General features: G+C 47.8%; 2 protein-coding genes across 2 annotated transcripts; one reads left to right on the top strand and one right to left on the bottom strand.

Annotated features, from left to right (window-relative positions):
• The first annotated feature begins 226 nt into the window (after positions 1-226).
• LOC146199009 (uncharacterized) lies at positions 227-6,095 on the top strand. The gene is made up of 5 exons (XM_084592692.1): positions 227-304; positions 1,731-1,988; positions 3,610-4,014; positions 5,005-5,414; positions 5,975-6,095. Exons 1-5 carry the CDS (start codon positions 227-229, stop codon positions 6,093-6,095), a joined length of 1,272 nt encoding a protein of 423 aa, XP_084448818.1.
• A 2,278-nt stretch (positions 6,096-8,373) lies between these two features.
• Positions 8,374-18,536, bottom strand: LOC146199008 (lysozyme-like). The gene is made up of 4 exons (XM_084594474.1): positions 18,272-18,536; positions 13,968-14,023; positions 11,238-11,361; positions 8,374-9,773 (listed from the first exon to the last, which is right to left on the bottom strand). Exons 1-4 carry the CDS (start codon positions 18,441-18,443, stop codon positions 9,484-9,486), a joined length of 642 nt encoding a protein of 213 aa, XP_084450600.1. The 5' UTR covers positions 18,444-18,536; the 3' UTR covers positions 8,374-9,483.
• Positions 18,537-20,082: the final 1,546 nt, after the last annotated feature.

Raw genomic sequence — 20,082 nt, 5'->3', positions numbered from 1 at the left:
AGAATCGTAGCGATGAAACGATCGTAGTTAAAGTACATTCAACTACATACATAGAACTAAGACGGACATCTGCATATTTTACTTAAAAGCGTGTGTCTGTTTGTGTAGTCTTGTGTCCTTACAATTGCGTTCAAATGTTTGTTGGTTGCCAGTTGCGTCACCTCTCTAGATATGAGTCATAAATCCCGTGTGAATAATCATTTTGCTCGGCGTTATCGCAGGAGTCATGGCGCTTGTGGGCTGGGACGTGCTCAACATTCCGGGAAAGAAGCGCTACCTGCGCAAGCTCAAGAAGGCCTGTCTGGTGCGAAACATGTGCCGCCAGCATACATTTTTCTATTTTGGGCCAGATTTGCGAAAAGCTAAGGAGGAAGCATTCCCCAACAGTACTGAAGCTTATAGCCATAAAAAATACAGGGGATAAAGTCGACTTCACGTGACAGCACATGGCGCATTTGATTGGCCAGAGCTGGTTCTCTGAGGAAGGGGAACGACTTCTGAAAGCTTGGCTTGAGGGACGCTGGTCGCATAACTATAATGCTTCCTCCTGGAGTTTACTTTCCGCCGTGCAGTGAGTATTGTCGGCAGAGCGAGGGTGCTAAGTTCTGCTGCGGTTTCTCCAGTTATATTTGTAGAATGGGGAGAAGGTGCCTACTCAGTATGAAAGAGAATACAGCAAGGGTTGGGGGAGGAGCCCCAATTCGAAAGCAAACTTTTCGACAAAGGCACTTGTATTCGTATATGTAAGCACGATCATCGCTGGCAGGGTTTATATATAGGTTTTGCCTCCGAAGAAGGGGGGCAGAAAGAGAGGGGGGGGGGGGGGGGACAGGCCAAAGAATGAAAAAATGTTTCCCTGTGGTACCGTGACCTGAAAAATAAAACAAAAAGGCGACAGAAGCAAGGAAACCTACAACAAAAAGTGCAGGATCAGCAAGTGCAAGAAGCAGGTTCGCTGTTGGCACGAGTTTAGAGATTCTCTTGGACATTTATAGAAATGAAAATAAAGCAAAGGAAGCGTATCGTTTAATAGAAGCGTAATAGAAGAGCATAAAAAAAGTTATACTGATTATTGCGTACTTTAGTTCTTCCTTTCGGTTTTCTTCGGCTGCTTATGTATTGTACGTTTTCACGTATGCTCTCTGTGGATTGCTGCAAGTAGACGACCTCTTTTAAAGCTTTCTGACCTGGGGTTGACTGAATGCTGTAATCGAAGAGGTAAAGCCTTGTTCTAATGCACTGTACAAAAGTCATATCAGAAAGGTGATCAGAGGTATTTGGAATCGCGAAATGGTTAACATAATAACGACGCCGGCATGCACGACTGTCCTTGCCATTGCTACTGCCTCTGGACTGCCCTGCTTTAAAGCTTCTCCATTGTAGATGACATATATTAAGCACTAACCAATCTATAGCTAGGTTTGGCTTGTAGCGAAAGGATATCAAAGAACAACTATCGTCTGAAACATATATCATTTTAGAATAATTTCATTATGATAATTCCTATAGGCGAAAATAAGTCAGTGGGCTACAGGACTGACACGTGATTCTCCTCGATAAGTGCACCTACTGGTTTTCTTCCTTCCTTCCTCCTCGCTTTTTTTTACTATCCTGCTGATCATCATCTCACGCTTGAATACTAGCCGGCATTTTTGAATGTATTCGCTCAGTGCTGGAGATGAGAAGCAAAGCGAAATATAACCTGTGGACCTTGCTGCTTCTTCCCTCAGACTGGGCCGCGCCCCCTGTGGCCCCTGGTGGCGATGACGCTGCTCCTGTCACTGGCATGGCTGTGCAGTGGGCGACGCGACTGGTCCCGCGACCGTTGGGTGCCGCTGGCCCCCGGCCGTTTGCTGGTGTACTCGGCCTGGGCCGAGCCTCGCGGTGAGGTGCACGAGGTGCGCGTCGTCTCCCTGATGGCGCCGCGCGGTGCGCTGCGGGGTCGCCTACTCTGCACGCTCGCCTACCTCAACTACTCCCACGTGCAGGTACACATACACTGCCTGGCGGTCTTCATCAGTGCCCACTACTCGCGGTCCGTTTTGCCTTGTGCCTGCCCCTTGAGGTAAACATAATCGTGTTATGTTTTGTTAAGAGTCAATAAACGTTTAGGGCCGTCAAATCATACCGTGAACACTCAAACGTGGAGTCGGATTTTCAGAGCCGCTTATGCGTTTGTCACGGCCACGTACGAAGCTAACTGGCGGACTACGCGAAGCACCATCTCCAAGATCATCCTTATCTGTGGCACCCTGCTGGCCATGTCGAACGCATCGCACCTCCAAAGAGCGCAGTCACACGTATTCACAATATGAGTGGATGAATGGTTGCTCAGGAGATCGGCGTCGTCCTTTTACGACACTCGAGCGAAAAAACTTCAAGCGCCGCGTCTACTCGCCCACCCTGCTACATGTGTCTTGGTAATCGGCACATGACCGATCAAAAATGGCGGTTTGAGGTTCGCAGATACGGCAAAAGGCCTAATTGCCCGCTCGTGTTGTTCTGTGTTCGTTAATTGTGTCATAGTACGTATCGAGACGGCAAAGGGAGCCCCTCTGTTACAGACTTCGCTACAAGGTGTCTACATTGCTATTAATTATTTGATTTGCAGAATCAATACATCCACACACGCATGCAGTGCCGTCCAGGCGGAAAAGGCAAACGAACGTTCCTTGTTTTTGTACGTACGAAGCCGGGGCAAACACAAGGGGAACCGTCAGGATCAGGAAGCTCTGGCCGACCACGGGGAAGTGAGGCGAGGTCATTGCACTCCGTGGTATCGTACGCGCTGATGACGAGAGCGCTCTTCAGGTGTCGGGCGCTCATCTCATCTGCAGCCCGGAACTTTTTCTGCTGGAAATCTGTCCGCCAAGAAAAGCACGCGCGGTTATTTTTTCTATGTTTGTGATTGATTGTTCCGAGTGCATGCGATGTTCTTCTATGGACTTCGTGGAAAGGTGCATGCTGCTCTTCGTGTGGACGATGACGGTTCAATAAATTGCTTGCGGTTATTGTGCGATATCTGTTCTGCCTCTTCTTAGGGCGCATCTTTCATAACATAATGTGTTCGCCTAAGCCCGCCTCTTTACGCGCAGTCTAGCATTGTCTCCAGTTAGTCAAGAGCTGAGTATACGCGGAAATCTTGGTCCATGAAGACGGCTTAAGGTATATGATTGGTCGGCGCCTCGCTTTTCGCAGCGTATACGTCATCCCATCTGGCCATCGCATATTTGTGAGCAGTTCACTCGCAAACCCTTATGCACGGGCAGCAATTAAGCTCTTTTTGAAGTCAATTTCAACTGCGGAGCTACACCATTTTACGGAAGTTCATTGCAGAAACAAGGCCCGTACAAGTATACTTACATGCATTGTCAGTTAATCGTGGCACCATGTTTCTTGTTAGAGTGAACCGTAGAAATTCGCGGTGACTCAGTGAAAACAGAAAGATAGGTATCAGAGGTTATCAGATGCGCTGCATGAAGGACGTATCTAATGACAAACCATGTGAGGTTTAACTGTGCTAGTAGTAACTGCACTAGGCACGAGCTTAATTACACGCCGCACTAGTATGGCGCTTAAAGTTATTGCCTTTCGGAATCCTCATCACAGGTGGTGGCCGCTCGTACGGAGCCTCTGAATGCCACTGTGCTGGAAGGCCACTCGGTGAGCCGCACATTGGAGCCGGGCTTCGTTTTCTGTCCGGGCGACCCGCAGCTGCAGGCCGACGAAGTGGGTCTTCGCCTGGTAGACACGAGCCGCGTCCACTGGCTGCCCGTGGGGCACGCACTTCCCCAAGCTCGCCCCGCCGCTGCGACCGTCGCTGGGGCCCCGGCACCCCAGGACTCTTCGGCCAGGGTAGTGGTGTGCGCACTATCCCGGCACGACGCAGCGACAGAGGAGTCCCGGCTCGGCGAGTTCGTGGCCCACTACTCGACACTAGGAGCCTCCACGTTCATCTTTTACAACCAGACCCAGTCGCGACGAGCGCGCAATTTCTTCGACACCCTCGGCTTGGTAAGAATGGTCGCCGTTACTGACTGAGCAAGATTAGAAAGCTCAAGAAATATTAAGAAAAAGAAACGAATGTCTAAGCGTGATAACCTTGTTTTCAGGCAAAGTAAGGGACACGAGGGAGCATAGGCATATTGATCGAAACCAGAATTGCGTTCCTCCTCTGTTTCCCGTTCCGTCCTCTGTACCATGTCTTATCAATGAGTAATGTCATCGCGAGCTTGTCCGAACGATTACGTTCGAACGAAGAGAGATATAAAAACAGAATGGTTACATTAGATGAAAAAATCTCGCTGGGGGAAAAAAGTGGTGCATGTGTATTAAATAGGTAATTATAGCCAATAAAGTTAATCAGGCGTCGAAATATTCGGGAAGAGTAATTGCGACGTCCAAATGGTAGACTTCCGGTGACGTAGGCCTAACGTCTGATGGCGGGAAATTTGAAAAGTTTCAACGTGAACGAGCGGGAATTGGCTTGATTTGAAACCACAAATATGTAAGAATTGTTAGAAAGTGTGTAAAGAGAGCTAATCAACCAACTGCAGTCTGAAAAATTTGAAGAGTACTGGAGAATCTGCAGTGCAGAAATTCAAGCCTGAGTGTTGCTGCTGCACACGGTACACTGTTCGCCCCTTGTCGAACACAGCCAGCGTTCCGTTGAACGTTTTAAAGTTCCCCGTCGTTCTATAATAGGTTTACAGGAAAGGGAAGGCGCAGTATCTGTCACTCGCGGAATCATGCTGACACATCTCGCACACAACGCAGCAAGGCTCAGGGACGAATTTCTCCGGTGCAGATTCTGCAGTGATCTCGGAAATTTTTGCGTTTCCACAACCTTATTCACACTTCCTCAACGCGAACCAAAATCCACCCATCGAATCCAATCCAGAAACGGCGTGCAGTGAAACAATTTGAATCAATTGCATGCATTAAAACTCCACGAGTGGTAATAGGGTTGCCCGTATCCTGCCTGTGCTTACGTGCAACGAGCAGGTGGTCTCCATGGAGGCTCGCTACCTGTCCTGGAGTCGCCGGGACGCGCGTGCTCTCCTGGCGTACGACTGTGCGCTGAGGATGCGCGGCCGCGCAGACGTCCTGGTCGCGGTGGAAACGAACGAATTCCTGGTGCCAGACAGCGCAACGGGCACGGGAACAGGAAACCAACCCAGCGGCATGAAAGGCGCGACCGACTGGATCTTGGCCGATGTGCGGGGATCAGTGATGCGGCTGTCGAGGAAGACCTTTTGTCGATCAGCTGCCGACAATTACCACGAGGGGACGCTGCTTCTGTCCCGCATGCATAGGATGGAGGACGTTCAACCGGCTGGAATCGTGGTTGCTAGCTTGGACGCGTTGCTCGCCGGTACGGTGGCGCACCACACCAAGGAAGTGCACGTCCACAGGTACTTCTTTCCACCCTTCTGGCAAACCTAGGCGGTAGAGTGCACCAATCAGCATAACATTCCAGAAGGCCTTCTCGGCTCGCTTTCGCTTGCTGGAGCAGTTGAGTGAAACTGTATTGTATAAATTCTATGGTGCGGAATCAGTCTGACATCTTCGGCAGAAGTTGTGGACCACGTATAAGTAGGATACATGTAGTGCAGTTCACGTTCGATGGCTGCTTTCATTGAAAGCAAATCACAAGTGCATTCTGAATCTTAGAAGAGGTCGAAAACATTCGAGAAAATTTGTTCTTTCTAATGAGGAGCTGAGCAAATGGCAGAGCTTGACATAATTTCCCGAAGGGTAATGACGCATATTTTCCTTTGCCGTGTAATCGTTATGCGTCCTGCAATTTCTGGGCCTCTGAAAAAGACCAAGTTTTGAATACGTTGTACGACATTTGACAGAAAAGCAGTTACATACTATCTGTTCACAACTTAGTCCTTTGCCAGGAGTCAGGTACATAGCTGGAATAGCCACATGTGCGACAATCACCAAAGCCCATTTCTATCTGGCGCAGGTACTCCGACGAAGAGTGTCCCGGCGGGGGCGTAGTGGTCGACAGGTCGGCAGCCACCGCCAGACGCCGTATGCTGTCGTCGCAGGCCATGATCCAGTGGTCGGCTCTTTACGACAGCTGACGCGAGGAACTCGGCATTAGGACTGGGCAGTGGGCGCATAGAACGACCAAAGCAAGGCTCTTATGTTCGTTGCTGTGCAGACTGGACGGCAGTGGGAGACGTTGGTGTTGATGTACTCGCTCAAGGAACACGCATGAGTGCGCTTTCCCGGAGTTTCTGTGTGGCATACTTTGCTTTGCGCACCGTCAAACACGAGCTCGAAGGCTCGCCTTCTCATACTTATTTCGCATGTCTATCCCTTTCCTTCGCACAAAACAGGGTTACAATCGTTCAGGTATGCGCATCATTGTCTAATCATCGTGGCCTTACTTCGTAGCATCCTCATGATATAATCTTGATGTTACTTCATATGATTCAAGAACTACTCAGCGCAACCACTATTTTATTGTGATCAGTCGCTATTAAGGCTCAACTTTTCTTCTCTTTTTTTAGAGGGGAAGGGGGGAGGGGGGATGAGACGATAAGGAGAATTGAAATAAAAAAGAAATGGGAGCACCTAAGGCATCTTAAGAGGGGAATGCGACATTAGATGTAACGTTGTGTCGGCAAACTAATGAAGACACTGGTGAGTGTCACACACTCCGAATTTCTCGAAACAGCACATTTTCGCGGACACCATGTTCGGTTTCCGTCCTCAAAAATTATCAGAGGATATGTTTCTGCAGCTCCACCACGACACCTTGCACCCTGTCGAATGTCCCAACAACCACAAGGGTTTCATGGCCTTGGATCTTAAAGGTGCATTTCACAATATCAAGCACGAAGTAATCATCGACCACCTCAGTCAGATTAACTGTGACCACAAAGCATTGAATTACCACCCGTAGTTAGACTGGGGGCCTCAAATTCTGAGCATTGTGCTTAAAGGTGAGTGTGCCTTCTACCATTTGATGAAGATCAGAAACAAAAACTACCGTATGCGTCGGGGCACTCTGCTCTTTCCTTATAAGACCGACGTACGGCCAATACTTGAATTCGGCTTTGTTATCTTTTCTGGTTCCCAAGGTACAAGCGTGAAACCCTGCTTCTTTTGAAACGATGCGCCTTTGCTTAGGTCTGCCTAAAAGAGTGGTTAATGCTCTGCTGTACTTGGAGGCACGGATACCTATTCTGAATTCGCAGTTTCAGCTTCTAAATGTGCGAACGTTTTTAAGGTCTTTGAGGCCTGTTCCTGGATTTGCTAACCTAATATTTATAACGAATCCAACTCAGTTATTTGGTAACATTTGGCCTAGTATGAGCTCCCTCAGCTTTTGTTCACTGATTCCATGCTGTCGAAAATTTCCGTACCAACATATTCTCTATCTCTAGTACATGTATAACCACCGGCGGCCTGATACTGTATTATAATTTTACGACACCCTCTAAGGGAATGCTAAGAATTTTCCTGCTAATGTAATAAATGGTCTTATAAATGAGTATCTACATTATCTAGATAATTTTCCTAACCATATTGCTGTTTTTACAGGCGCCTCCGAGCAAACTGAAAAAGCTGCTATTGGCGTATACTCCCAGGCTCTTGATAGGAGCAATTCATTTCAGGCCCCTGACTATATCCCTATTTTTTTCGCAGGGTTTGTGACCACTGAATTGGTCTCTAAGGTTGGCCTCTAATTAGTTGGCCTCTAAGTATCTCTAAGGTTATTATACTTTCAGACAGTCTTTCCGTCTCTACAGCGCTCGAAAATTCGAGGGATACTCCGCTCAGCCATTCCTTCATTTTTTTTTATTCCATCTCAGATTACAGTAGTACACTTTCACTGGGTCATTGGTCATTGGGTACTGTGACATTTCACCTAAAGAGAGGGTTGATTTTCTAGCTAAGTCCGCCCTTGGTGGACCTATTGTCCCGTTCGTCAGAAATACTGTCTACTTTACTAATAGCCCGCTTTCAACACCATCCCAACGCCTCCACCTGAACCACGAGCCTCTCGTCGCCGGTGAACAAAGGTGGCGAATGTACACATACCTGGACGATTTTATGCAGCCAACAAGGGTCAGCGTTACTTTGCGTAAGCAGCATGTTTTAGTTTATCTGGAAAAGGACGTAGAGAAGATCGTGACATGTTGCTTCGTTGTACATAGTTCCGATGACCGGCTTGTTACGAGCGCGAGATCTGTATTAAAAAACAAAAATTGCGTGAACTGCAACAAGCTGCACAACTAGAAGACAAAGAAAATGTAAGAATGTTTTAAGTGCGCACGTGGCCTGCTTTGTACGATGCACGCAAGCGCAACCATCAGCGCAGATCTCTCCTTAAACCACGACAGGACGACATAGAAACCAAACAATCTCGATTTTTACTATCTTTTTACAATTTACAAAAACACTTCTCTGTTGCAAAGTGGCGCAACACGTAACCTTCGAGACTGGCGGTCGCCAAAAAGGTGCACGATACCGAGCGAACTTTTTCGCGTTAGTAATCGGTCCACTTTTATTTTTCTAAGCCGTGACATGCCTGCGAAGAGCGGCAAACAGCTTCGTGAAGGTATGACACGCCCCGCGATGCTAGAAGAGGTGAAAAGGAATGCTGGGCGACATGTTATGTTGCGCACTTGAAGCAGTTGACCAGGAACGATGAGTCTGATGTCCTTCACCACCTGCTTTTTCGCAAATAACCCTGTAGAGACTATAATAAGCGGTCCGACAGAAAGCGGTAGTTCTGTTGCGACTGCTTAGAGCTTTCAGCTAAACGTCTTCGTGGAGAGTTTGGCAACGCATTTTGTACACCGTCCTTGACCAGACGTATTTGTGCCGAAGAGCGCGGCGGTTCGCAACTTCGAATTTAAGACGTGCATGGGGAATACTCGAGCATGACGTCACATAGGAGAGCTTTAGTGGTGAACCAGCACCAAAATTCTTCCGGTCCACCATTTTAAAGTACTTTTTGACTACCGTACCTTAGCGTATAAATAGTTCTGGCATTAAATTCCCTTACATCTTTATTTTCTCGATACCCTGTCAAGGGCAATCAACAACTTCTCAACTGCTTTCGCCATGGGTTGGCTTCGTAGGAAAGAATTATAGCAGCTGGTTAGTCTTTTCTGTGCGACTTCATCTTATATTCGCAAAAAACAATCTCCTCTGGATACGCCCTCTCGATCACGGTACTCAGTAATCGATCACTTAGGCTAGGCCCGTACTTCCAGTCGCAACTGCCGCACCTTTTATCTGACGACGTCAGAACAACTAATGGCCAACAGGAACCCATGAACCGGCGTCCGCTATGTGGCCGCAGTCTGAACGTGGCCCCGGAAGCGCCAAGAATGAATATGCCTCTAACTGCCGATTCCCTATCAAAAACAGCGCGAAGAGGCTCGGTCTGCCTCAGTCGTAGTCCGTGTGAAGTGATGACGTCATGAGCAAGTTGTTGAGCGCTTTGCGTGCTCAGTTGCGCTTGTTGCTGCGGGCGTCGAGGCCGCCGATGCCGGAGTCGTCCCCGGGTCCCAACCCCTGCAGCGAGGGCGCGGGGCCGAAGCACTCCTGGAACTGGGCCCAGTAGTCGGTGTTGTCCACCCACGAGGCGGCCCCACAGCCCGTGCGGCCAGCCTTGTGCATGCGCGCGTAGTCGTAGCACGTGACCGCGCCGTCACCGTCGCAGTCGGTGCCCCACTTGTTCATGTAGTTCACCACCGCGGTCTCGGCGCAGCGCTGGTCCTTCAGACACTTCTCGAAGTCTGCGTAGTACAAAGCGAATGTGAGAAGATTACCACGTGCCGGAAGGAGTAAACACTGTACTTCAGACATGCGTCTATAGTTCATCTTTATGTAAAGGGTATGGAGGACTGAGACAGTGTCCTCCATTGCGGAGCTCTGTGTCAAGGAGTGGTGTGTTTAGACACTGTCAAATTACACGTTTTGTGGAGGTGTACAAAAGTGTAGCAAGCACTACGGTCGTCGTGCCACAACCCGAACATTTCTTCTTTTTTGTCTACTTATTATAGAAGATTTATTGAATGAAAGCGAAGGTCAGAATTCCTCATTAGTGAAAGCCTGACCTGCTACTAAACGCTTGCCGGAACACGTCAGCGATTGAAAACTATAAAAATAGAGAGCTTTAGTATAACGAGCGGGATTTGCGTGTTTGCGAGTTTAGCGGAATGACGAGTCTAAAGTGTACATGCACAAATGCTAAAGTCAAAATAGCGTTAGCGTACGCACGCGCGTAATTTTCAAAAGATACCGTGATTTTACAAAAGGGTGAAGGGTGCTGCCATATTGGGGAGCTGGGCTGCTCGTGTAGCACAGGAAAGTGTTGATGACTTCCCCTCTTAACAACCCAGTCAAACTGGTTTCTCCAAGGGTCGTAAAATGGTCTATATTTGGTTGCAAACATGGCGGCATATTTCCAAGCGAAAGCCACTCGCTACAGCTGAATAAGAAGTCCTTGCGGTCTTGTTTGACACTTTTACCGGTGTCCAGTGGAGTTTCTGCCTTTCACTGTGACTGACCTTGCTTCGAAGACTAAGCTGAGGCTGTAATCCAGCACAGCTAGTTTTGGAGATATATTCTGAATTCTGGTTCCCTAAAGCATAACGAAGCCTCCATATCATATAATACCGTCTTCAACTGCTCCGAACGGTGCACAACTGCTAGGGACTTAACAGAATGATGTTTGGAGCTTTGTGACGGCGTTCTGTGTATTTCTTCAATTAAACAGGTCCAACTAATTAAATTCACGAAAATATTTGCAGCATTACGTGTTATTTGCAGGAAAGTGCACTTTTTATAGCGGGTTTTGGTTTCCTTTAACTAGATAGCGCCCCTAGGTTTACGTTTCTTATTGCTCATTATTTTATTTGCTAACGCAATGCTAGGACATTTTGATGATGGAAATGAGTGTTAGGGTTGTAATTTGCTCTAAAAGGCTGATATGCAATATTTTTCCATCTGGGTAGCAATAAGAGCCAATTATAAAGTATTTCGCCTCCATGCAAAGTAGACAACGTTTAACGATTTTGGAATGCTATACCAAACCTCTATTCGGGAATAAGTTGCTCGCAGCAACTAAGTTAATTTCCTTGCTTCCGCTATCGCGCTAACGCTATACTAAAACTGTTTAGTGGTGGTCCTGGATGCGAAGTCTAGTTACCATTATTAATAAGCACATAAATAAAAAGACAGAAAGAAAGGTGGCTCACGGTCAAAGTTCCCAGGCTTTCCGGCATCGACCCAGTAGGCGTACGAGATCTGGTAGGGTCCACAGAAGTACGAATTGGGGCCGCCGTTCGTGCAACCGATTTGCGTGTTGCACTTGGTGCTAGCCTGCAAGTTAGGGGAAAAGATTGCGGAAGGGCAAGTGAAAACTCCCGCCGTGGGCGCCGTTTAGAAGAAGCAGAAGTTGCTCGACTCGTTCGGGCTTTCCGCGATTATGCAACGAATAAGGGCTGCTGGTCACGCAACGTTACGCCTCGAATGCGAACTACAAAAACGCCACCGGACTGCAGACGGCAGTCATGCGAATTAAACGCCAGAATCCACCTGTGACGCAACATGGGCACACGAGCATGCACGTCAACCCCGTTATAAAACGTTGTTGCCCGTATACCTATACCAGTGATTTTAAATTTAAATTTATTGCAGCACTGGACCGGCTTCCACTAGGAGGTGACCGCCAGCTTTTTTAGCGAGGATACTTAGCATTAAACGTGGAGTCGTTTAGATGAAACTAGAACGTTCAAACAACAAGGAAGGACAATTAGTGAACCTAAGGGGCGAATCATTTAGCCTCAGTTCAAAATAGTTTGCCCTATACAACGCAGTTTTATAATCGACGAATAAAAATTTGTTTCGATTAGGTAGAGCACGTTATGTATACTGGTAAAAAAAAAAAAAAAACACATTGCAATAGTAAAGTCACGGAATTCTGAAAGAGGGGTGTCGATTTATCTCTTCGAATCTTTTTTTATTGCGAAATTAAGCAATACTACGCCAGGTCTAACCGCTCGTCGCGTGGTCCGTGGGCCCCCCTGCTCCATCAGCCTGCCATGACATTTGAATTCACGTTACCCCTATGCCACGGGAGCTGCCAACTCGGGTCGCTCCTTTCATGTGGGAGGGTTGATATCAGAATCAGCCTGCCAGAACCGTTTGCATTCTCGTTACCCTTCGACACGCAGGGGCGTTCATACGGCTTAAGTGTCCCCAAAAATGTGGCACCTAACACTGATAGGGAGTGATAGGAGAATAATGTAGCAGGCAAAAGAAGCTTCCGCCATTGCTTTCGTAATTCGACTAGAGTTAACCAGAGCTGAACCACAACTAATTTTTTTTGTTAATAACTCCTAGAAAGCAGATGCATGTGCCTATCAGAAGAGCCCGGTATTCGGAACAACTGAACCAATCTTCATGAGTTCTCTAGTTCTATATATGTCGGGCGCTCTTTCAGGTTTTACAAAAGGGACGACTTTGCCCCTCGAGCATCTGTGTGCAATAGAAGGAGTAGCACATTTTATAGCCTTTGTTTTGGCACTGTAGCTCTACAGCAATATTAGAAGACCTGAGAGAGTTTTTCATCTAATTTTTATTTGATGTTATACGCTTCTGGCTTCTCGTACCTGCTGTACTTTAAGCAATGTTTTCTGTATTGTAGGGCGGGTATTTGCGATCCTCTATATAACTCACTTATCATGTTAATTAAACAACTGAAATAATTTTCGCGCACGAAATTCGTACATGGCGCAGTATACGTACGCTGCGCATTTACGAATATAGTGGGGGCAACTCAGTTGCTATGTTCAAGCTGTGAGCACTAGCTGGTGTCACGAGTGAGTCGGTGCCATACATTTCCTCTAAGTTATTTCACAACCCTTGTCCATGGTTATTTCCTTTCACAACCAATACGAAATATCAGCGGGTGCAAATAATTTTTCTCCGTTTATTACACCACCAGAAATACGGGCATAATTCACAGAAAGGCAATCTGCATACCCGCCGTGTTTGGCTATTGTTGAAACGAATGTAGTTCATAGAGAGCGAGTGCAGTCTGCAGTGCCTGAGAAAGTGGATGTTGTTTTTGTTCGCGTGCACATGCGCACGCAATGGCCCGCTAATCGGCCTTGCATCCAAAGTGCTCTCTTCTTATCGCATAGTGATACAAGGACATTCTGACGCGTTGTTTGATGTTGTCAGTGCGTGTCAGTCCTCTATCTCATGAGCCAGTCTGTCTGATAGCTGAAGCCTTGGCCATGAATGACAATAAAGTGAACTGCATCGATACCATGCAGTGTACTATCATGTTGTGACAAGGATAAAGCGCTTGGTATACAAAGGGGCATGGCATACAAGCTACTGCTTCTTTTGTAGTGTACCCGACTGCCACGAACTTGAAAACCCTTCCCGGTGTATAGTGTGGATTCTCTGTTATTTAGGATGGGCTAGCCTATACTGTTCCCGGGATATGAATATTCCGTTCATTGCTGAATGGGTTCGCAAAATATCGATATACGCGGTGGAGTGCTTTGATTCGCGATGCGCTTGATATGTCCTTAATACGCTTTAGTATGACGAAAAACAATATCATCGTGTAAAACGTAGCCAACGGTGATATAGTTGTATTTACTTTCTACGCTGTCGTTGCGAAGCGTGCAAACACGTATAAAAGAGGCACGGTCTTCGCGAATTGTTCTTGCGCACTATAACTTCACAGTTTGACTGCAGTGTCCCATTTCATGAGAAGATTACAGCAGCAACAGCAGTGCCGAACTACGCATATCTAGTGACTTAACAGCCGGGAATGGCAATGGTTCCCGCGGTCTTTTGCCCCCTTCAGCGACCTGGATACGCAATCAGCTGACTGCACTTCAAACGTTAATGCAGCCACTGTTAATGCAGCTACTTATTGGGCCCGGAACAACGAAGACGGCACTTACGTAGCATATGCAGTTGAGACACTTGCGTGTGGCGTCAGTACCTTGTGAATTGGCACCTGCACGGATGAAAGAAAAGTAAATCATTAGTGAAGCTCATAAAAGGAGAAAGAAGAAGCATTTCGTTTTCCAGTCTTCAGAACTGTTAAAACCATTTAACTATTAGCTCGCACCGTTTTGCAACAGGCATCATACCAATGTAAATACTGTTCCTCTCCACTCCGATGCACGAGTGCTATATATGCGTTTATATATTCGCAATGGAAATACGCCGACGCTGCAAAAACGCAGACGGAATAAAATGAAGTGGTTCGCCGATATTGGGGATTATAAGCACCATTTACACGTGTCGATGAAACTTGGCTAATCTTTGTGCCACCTCGGGGAAGGGGGGGGGGGGGGGGGGATGATTTCACTACCAATCCCGTCATCCAGAAATGCGTATGGTGGGACAAAGTATACCAAGAGATCGTTGCGAAGGCTGACCCTGAACAGGTACACAAATTTGCACGTTAGGGAAGCGAGCAAATGCATGGGACTCTGTCTGTTTCCACAGATACAGATGTATATAGTGTGCACGATACACAAGTGTACTGTGAAGTAGCTGTCAGCTAGCCAATTGTGAGCACATTATCAGGCAATTCGAGTATTATTTGTGTACTCATAAGAAAAGCAATAATAACAATAAAATACGAAATTTCGTTTTCCCAAGCGACACATGGACTATGAGGAACGACCAAGTGAAGGTCTCCGCATGAATTTAGACCCCTTGTTGTCTTTTATTCTATGCTGACAATGCACAGCACACGGAAGTTTTTGTGGTGCACCTCCAAACCCACTGGTTCACAACAGCGGCGTTAATGCACACAGGATCGCTCAATATTAGTGTTGCTTTTCAACTCCAAACCTGGAAGTAAGTGACGGCATGCCATCACCGGCTGTAAGCCACTAAGCCGTGAAGGGTGGACTGCGTTATAGCGCGCTCATATGCCGTGTCTAACAAACTTTCGACCAAGTGGAACGCTCATTTGTAACCAGATATTTGACCCACATTGCTGTGAACAAAACGCGACTCTAAACCCGGTGCTGTGGGACAGTGTACTTGTACATCACGGGGTCTAACGAATTTGTGTGGCGTCGTGGAAACAAAATAGCAGGCGGTCAGTGAGAATCATGTGGCATATACGCGATAGCGTTACTTTTCTACATATATGCTATCGCCCATGTAAAGAAATGACAGACACAACATTGCTCCTCTCTGACAGTTTCCTATTAGGCGGCCTATGCCATGCACATGAGACGCCCAGTATAGTCCTTTTCTACATTAACATTTCTTTCAATTGTGAGTCTCGAGCTCAAACGGGATTATCATAGCCTTGTGGTTAGAGATGTGGACACGCCCCTGCCACCTGCTTGAGGCGTGCTTGTGACTTTTGAGGCTCCGAGGCTCTCAATGAAAGAGGGGGAGGGAGTCGATGATCTCGCTCGGAGATGCCCGAGTTGGCACCTTCTGTCAAGGCGTCCACGTCATCTAGCCTCTTGATGTCACACAACCCTCCGACCAGACGCCACACGTCCGGCGACTTCCATAAGCGAAAGAAAAATCGGCGTCGACGCGGCATTGCACCTCCAACCAGCCAATGCCCGACCAACGCACCTGCCAACTACCACCTTGTAGCAGAATGTTCAATTGGGCAAGTTGGTAGACGTTCATAATTGTAAAACAGCGCGAACAACTTTACAGGCACTGCGATCAGACAACGCGATAAATAATGGAAGCATTTCATATCAGTCAAGACTCAAAATGTATAAGCAAAACATCTGTCACTCTAAATGATAAAGAGATAGCTTTCATTGGTGACCTTTTAGTGTGGCACGTGTTTCTGCCTTTTGGTTTGGTTTTATCGACTTTAGTGTGACGTAGAATGTACTGTCTTTCCTTTAAAGGCGCCAAGTTTTGGCATTAAAAACTTAGTTGAGAGTCAGCGCTCGTTCCGTGTATTTCTCGTTCTTGTCTACCGTTGTTCGCGCTGTTTTACAATTATGTACCACCTTGTAGAACCCTGCTCGTAACTTTTCGAGGCCGCGATGCAGCAAACGGGGTGTGCAAGAGTCACGTGCCAGGGGCATAATCATGATTGCTTTTAGGCTACGAGGCGTGAAAAAGTTGAACACCGATGATACCGGACAATTTTTGCCGACAAAGGTTTACTGACGCTCTCGCATGGAAAGCCTGTCACAGGCATGCTCATGATTTTCCAAGGCTACGAAGTTTGAAATCGTCGACGCCGCCGACATAGATAGTATTTTCTTTTTTCCTTCGACATGGGAGAAATAACTCTCGCGATTTGAACAAACCGCACTATTTTCTTGACGCTATTGCTGGCATTTAGCTTTTCTTTCGATGACACCTTAAAAGGTAGCGAAAATGGTTTGGTTTGGTTTGTGGGATTTAACGTCCCAAAGCGACTCAGGCTATGAGAGACGCCGTAGTGAAGGACTCCGGAAATTTCGACCTCCTGGGGTTCTTTCGCAGTATAGATATCTGAAGCTGCATATCCGTTCAAAGATTCGACCGTGAACGATTTGGAACCTGTTGCAAAAGTTAGGTGTTGATCGTGAAAGCCGCATGGCTTTCACGCGTGAAAGCCACGATCGATTGGAGCGGCAATTAATGTCACTTTCAAGATCCTGGTATGGTTCAGGAGGCGCGGACACGTGGTGTGAGAAACTACTGCCTTCTATCGCAACGTCCTCCGTTGCCAATGCTGAACTAGTTGTTTTACCGTGCATTGTAACAGGTGCTGTTTACAGTATTTCAAGGGAAACTGACTCTCCATGGTATGTGACGAGCAGATAGCGCAGTTGGTCGATGCCGCCGCACGTAGTGGTGCAGATATAATCTCTTTGGACGTTCGCTGAAGCGGTCGTCACGAACTGGGCCCGCGTAAGCGCTCAAAATAGAACCAGGCCCGCAATCTCTGCGGCTTTGGTGTCGCCGCGTTCGGTGCCTTGCAGAGTTTTCCTTGCACGATCAAGACTTTTTCTCTTTCTTCTTTCTTTCGAACGCTCCATACTCGTGAAGAACACACACACGAAAAATGAAAAATTCTGGCCTAACAGAATGGGGTCAAAGCTTGCAGGAGACTTCTGTCGACAGATTTAGAGATGCCGTGCAACTATGCGCCATTCCAACAGAAGAAAGCAACCCCCCCCTCCGCGTGATTGAACCGGAACCTCTTCATTGGACGCATCCTTGACGTTTAAGACGGCGTACTCTATCAGAGCCGTCTGTGAGACGTCACACTACGAGTTGAATCAATGTCAGTTTCAGTTTTTGTCACTAGAAAAATGGAGGCACATGTCTGTCAAATTTTGTGCGTGACGATAACACTCAGAAACCGTCACCTAAGAAACTGCTGAAGTGTTAAACACGGAGCTCTGATGAAGCGAAAATGTTGTGTTATTGTACATGGCATTTAACCTTTCAAAGTTGTGAATGCCTCATCTGTAAGAAATAACAGTAATAATTAAAAAAAAACGCAAGAACAAAAAAAGAAACCTGCCGAAACCGCCAGGCCTTGCACGTGAGAAGCAATATTGTAATGTCCCCCTGGTGTGCAATTGTACCGCCCGTAAGTGTACACGCGTAAACATAGCGCTAGACGGGAAACTACAGCGCTCCGCAGCAAGATGCGCCGCGGAAAATCCACGTGCTGTGCACGCCCCGTCAATGCCCATGGCAGTCGCAAACATTCTAGCAATAACAACGGGTCATCTCGAAACTCAGTCACTGATTTCAGTGCCGTTTTGTAGGGCAGGCATTAATGATCGAATTTGGTTCTTTATATTACGCTGATTACAGATGCCACTGAGCGAAAGCCGTCTCTCAGCGGGAGCCTATAAATTTTTCGTTAAGCGAGCGATATATCTCAAAGCACTCCGCCAAATCGTATCGAACAGCAAATAGAATCGCGGCGAAGTTATTCAGGAATGCGATATCGAAAAGTATCTTGCAGCAAACTGGTTTGCATGTAGCCGTTCATGTCCACGAGCTCATAGCCAAATCTGCCGTTCAGATTCGAACTGCCAACCATCCGGCCTGAGTAAAGCTGGTACACATCCAAGAACCGTTACACCAGAGCGGCTGGTCTTGAAGTGAACCGCGTGCGTTCAGAGCCATATAAACCTGGCATATAGTACAGCAACTACGCTACAACATATGTTGACGCTTTCTACGCAGCCCCTACAGGTCCACGCGGCAGGGAGAAAATGACAGTGGGTGACGTGCGGGCAGCCGTACTCACCGGTCGCGAAGGCGCAGAGCGCCAGGCTGGCGAGGACCACACTTCTGGGCGACATGCTCCGTGCGCGAGCTTCCGTTGATCTGGATACACCTCCGCGAGTGGGAACTTGTGTCGGCCGCGGCAGCCGGAAGTGTTCGGCCTTCACCCACAAACCAGTCGAGCGAACGCGCATGCGTCCCCAGGCGGCCGGCCGGCCAGACTTCTCCAAGGTGAGCAGCTAGGCGCCTCTTCTTCCGTTCCTCTCACTCGCAGCCGTAAAGACGCGTCAAACTGGGTGGTGCGGCCGAAGAGTCGGTCAACACTGAGACAATGACTCATTGACGCCGCTTCAACCACCCTTTCACTTCGGGAAGCAAGAAGAAAATATATTTGATAGGATATACGCGGCACCCCGCGGACTGAGTCGAAAGTCCGCTTAAGCATAGTCCACGCTTTGAAGACCACTGCCAAGGACACGTCGCGGCGATCCGGTTGCGTCAGTCGCGATGGTACGTGCATGTGCGTCCATCGCCGTTTATTGCAGCTTCGAAGAAGTTGTTGCTGGCGCAATTCTGAAGAACGCCTGTCGCCGTCACTGCGCCCGGTTCCGGTTCAATGTTTTGCTCGGACTTCATCTCGCTCCCGCTCTCTCTCTCTCCATCTATCAGCCTCTGGACTCTAAAGTACTCGCGAATCCTGGAACCGTGGCATGAATAACGATGCCGGAACGGTGTGCCTGCGAGTCGGACGCCAGGGGACCGTTTCGCATGTTATCATGACCACGAGCGACAGTCGACCGTCTGGAAAGCAAGCTGCACGTTCACACAGCGCAGCGCAGGCCAGCTGCGCGCGCCTCCTCGGACGTAGAAGAGCTCATTTGAATGACTGGCGAGTTCCGCAGACTGCGACGTGTCTCAAAGTGTCCAGGTCACTGGCCCTGTCGTGTGACGCCATCCACATAGGCGTTCCAGCTATCTCCCTGGTGCGGACAAGGGAGTAGTCACTGCGTACGTCCAAGTCGAGAACTGTACAAAGAACAATGTGGCGTAGAAACGTTGCGCAGGGTTACCTGCGCTTCCGACCATAGTGGTGAAAATAAGAAGAGTGAAGGAGGAAGGGTGGGGGGGGGGGGGAGGTACCGGAGAGAGTAGGCGAGGAAATCTGGTTGCATGCAGTATGACCTGGATTCGTGCAAGGATCTTTCGAGCGCCGTGTCTTAACGTTTATACCTTGCACAGATTCCCATGGATGCAAAGAGGCCAAAGGACAGTAAAAGAGAGCAGCTCATCCCCTTATGCATTCGAAACTCACTTCGTCAAAGCTCTTTTCTTGGCCATGTTTAATTGGTGGGAGTGACCTCGCCGAGAGGCTACAACCCTCGAGAGAAGCATGCAAATACGACATGCATATTTGATATAGCCGCCATTTATGTATACCTATATGCGTCAAGACTTTCTCCCAACTCAAAAGTGTCGTGTTTTTTAACTTCTTCGTTTCGGTCCTGTGATGTCGCTGCAGCGAAATCTGCCGCAAATGAACGCCAGAAGATGCTGAACCAACTACTTTAGCGCTGATGAACTGTAAATGTTATAGCAAATTCTGGAAAACTATAAATTTTGGATACTTACGCGGATTACATTATTTCCGTCTTACAAGCCCACACAAACGCTTCTGCGAGCCAGCGTTGAGTTACCCGCTTTTGCCAGACTAGTGAAGTATTCAGGATGTGATGAAACTCACATACCAACAAACATCTGCGTCCTCATGCAGAAAAGTTGCGACGTTGGTTCTGGCTAAGCTGCGTCACATTTTATCGCAAGAAGCCCGTACCA

Source organism: Amblyomma maculatum, chromosome 2, assembly GCF_055883805.1.
Source record: "Amblyomma maculatum isolate TAMU_Amacu chromosome 2, ASM5588380v1, whole genome shotgun sequence".
Taxonomy (NCBI): domain Eukaryota; kingdom Metazoa; phylum Arthropoda; class Arachnida; order Ixodida; family Ixodidae; genus Amblyomma; species Amblyomma maculatum.
This window is presented reverse-complemented; position numbering and strand designations above follow the sequence as displayed.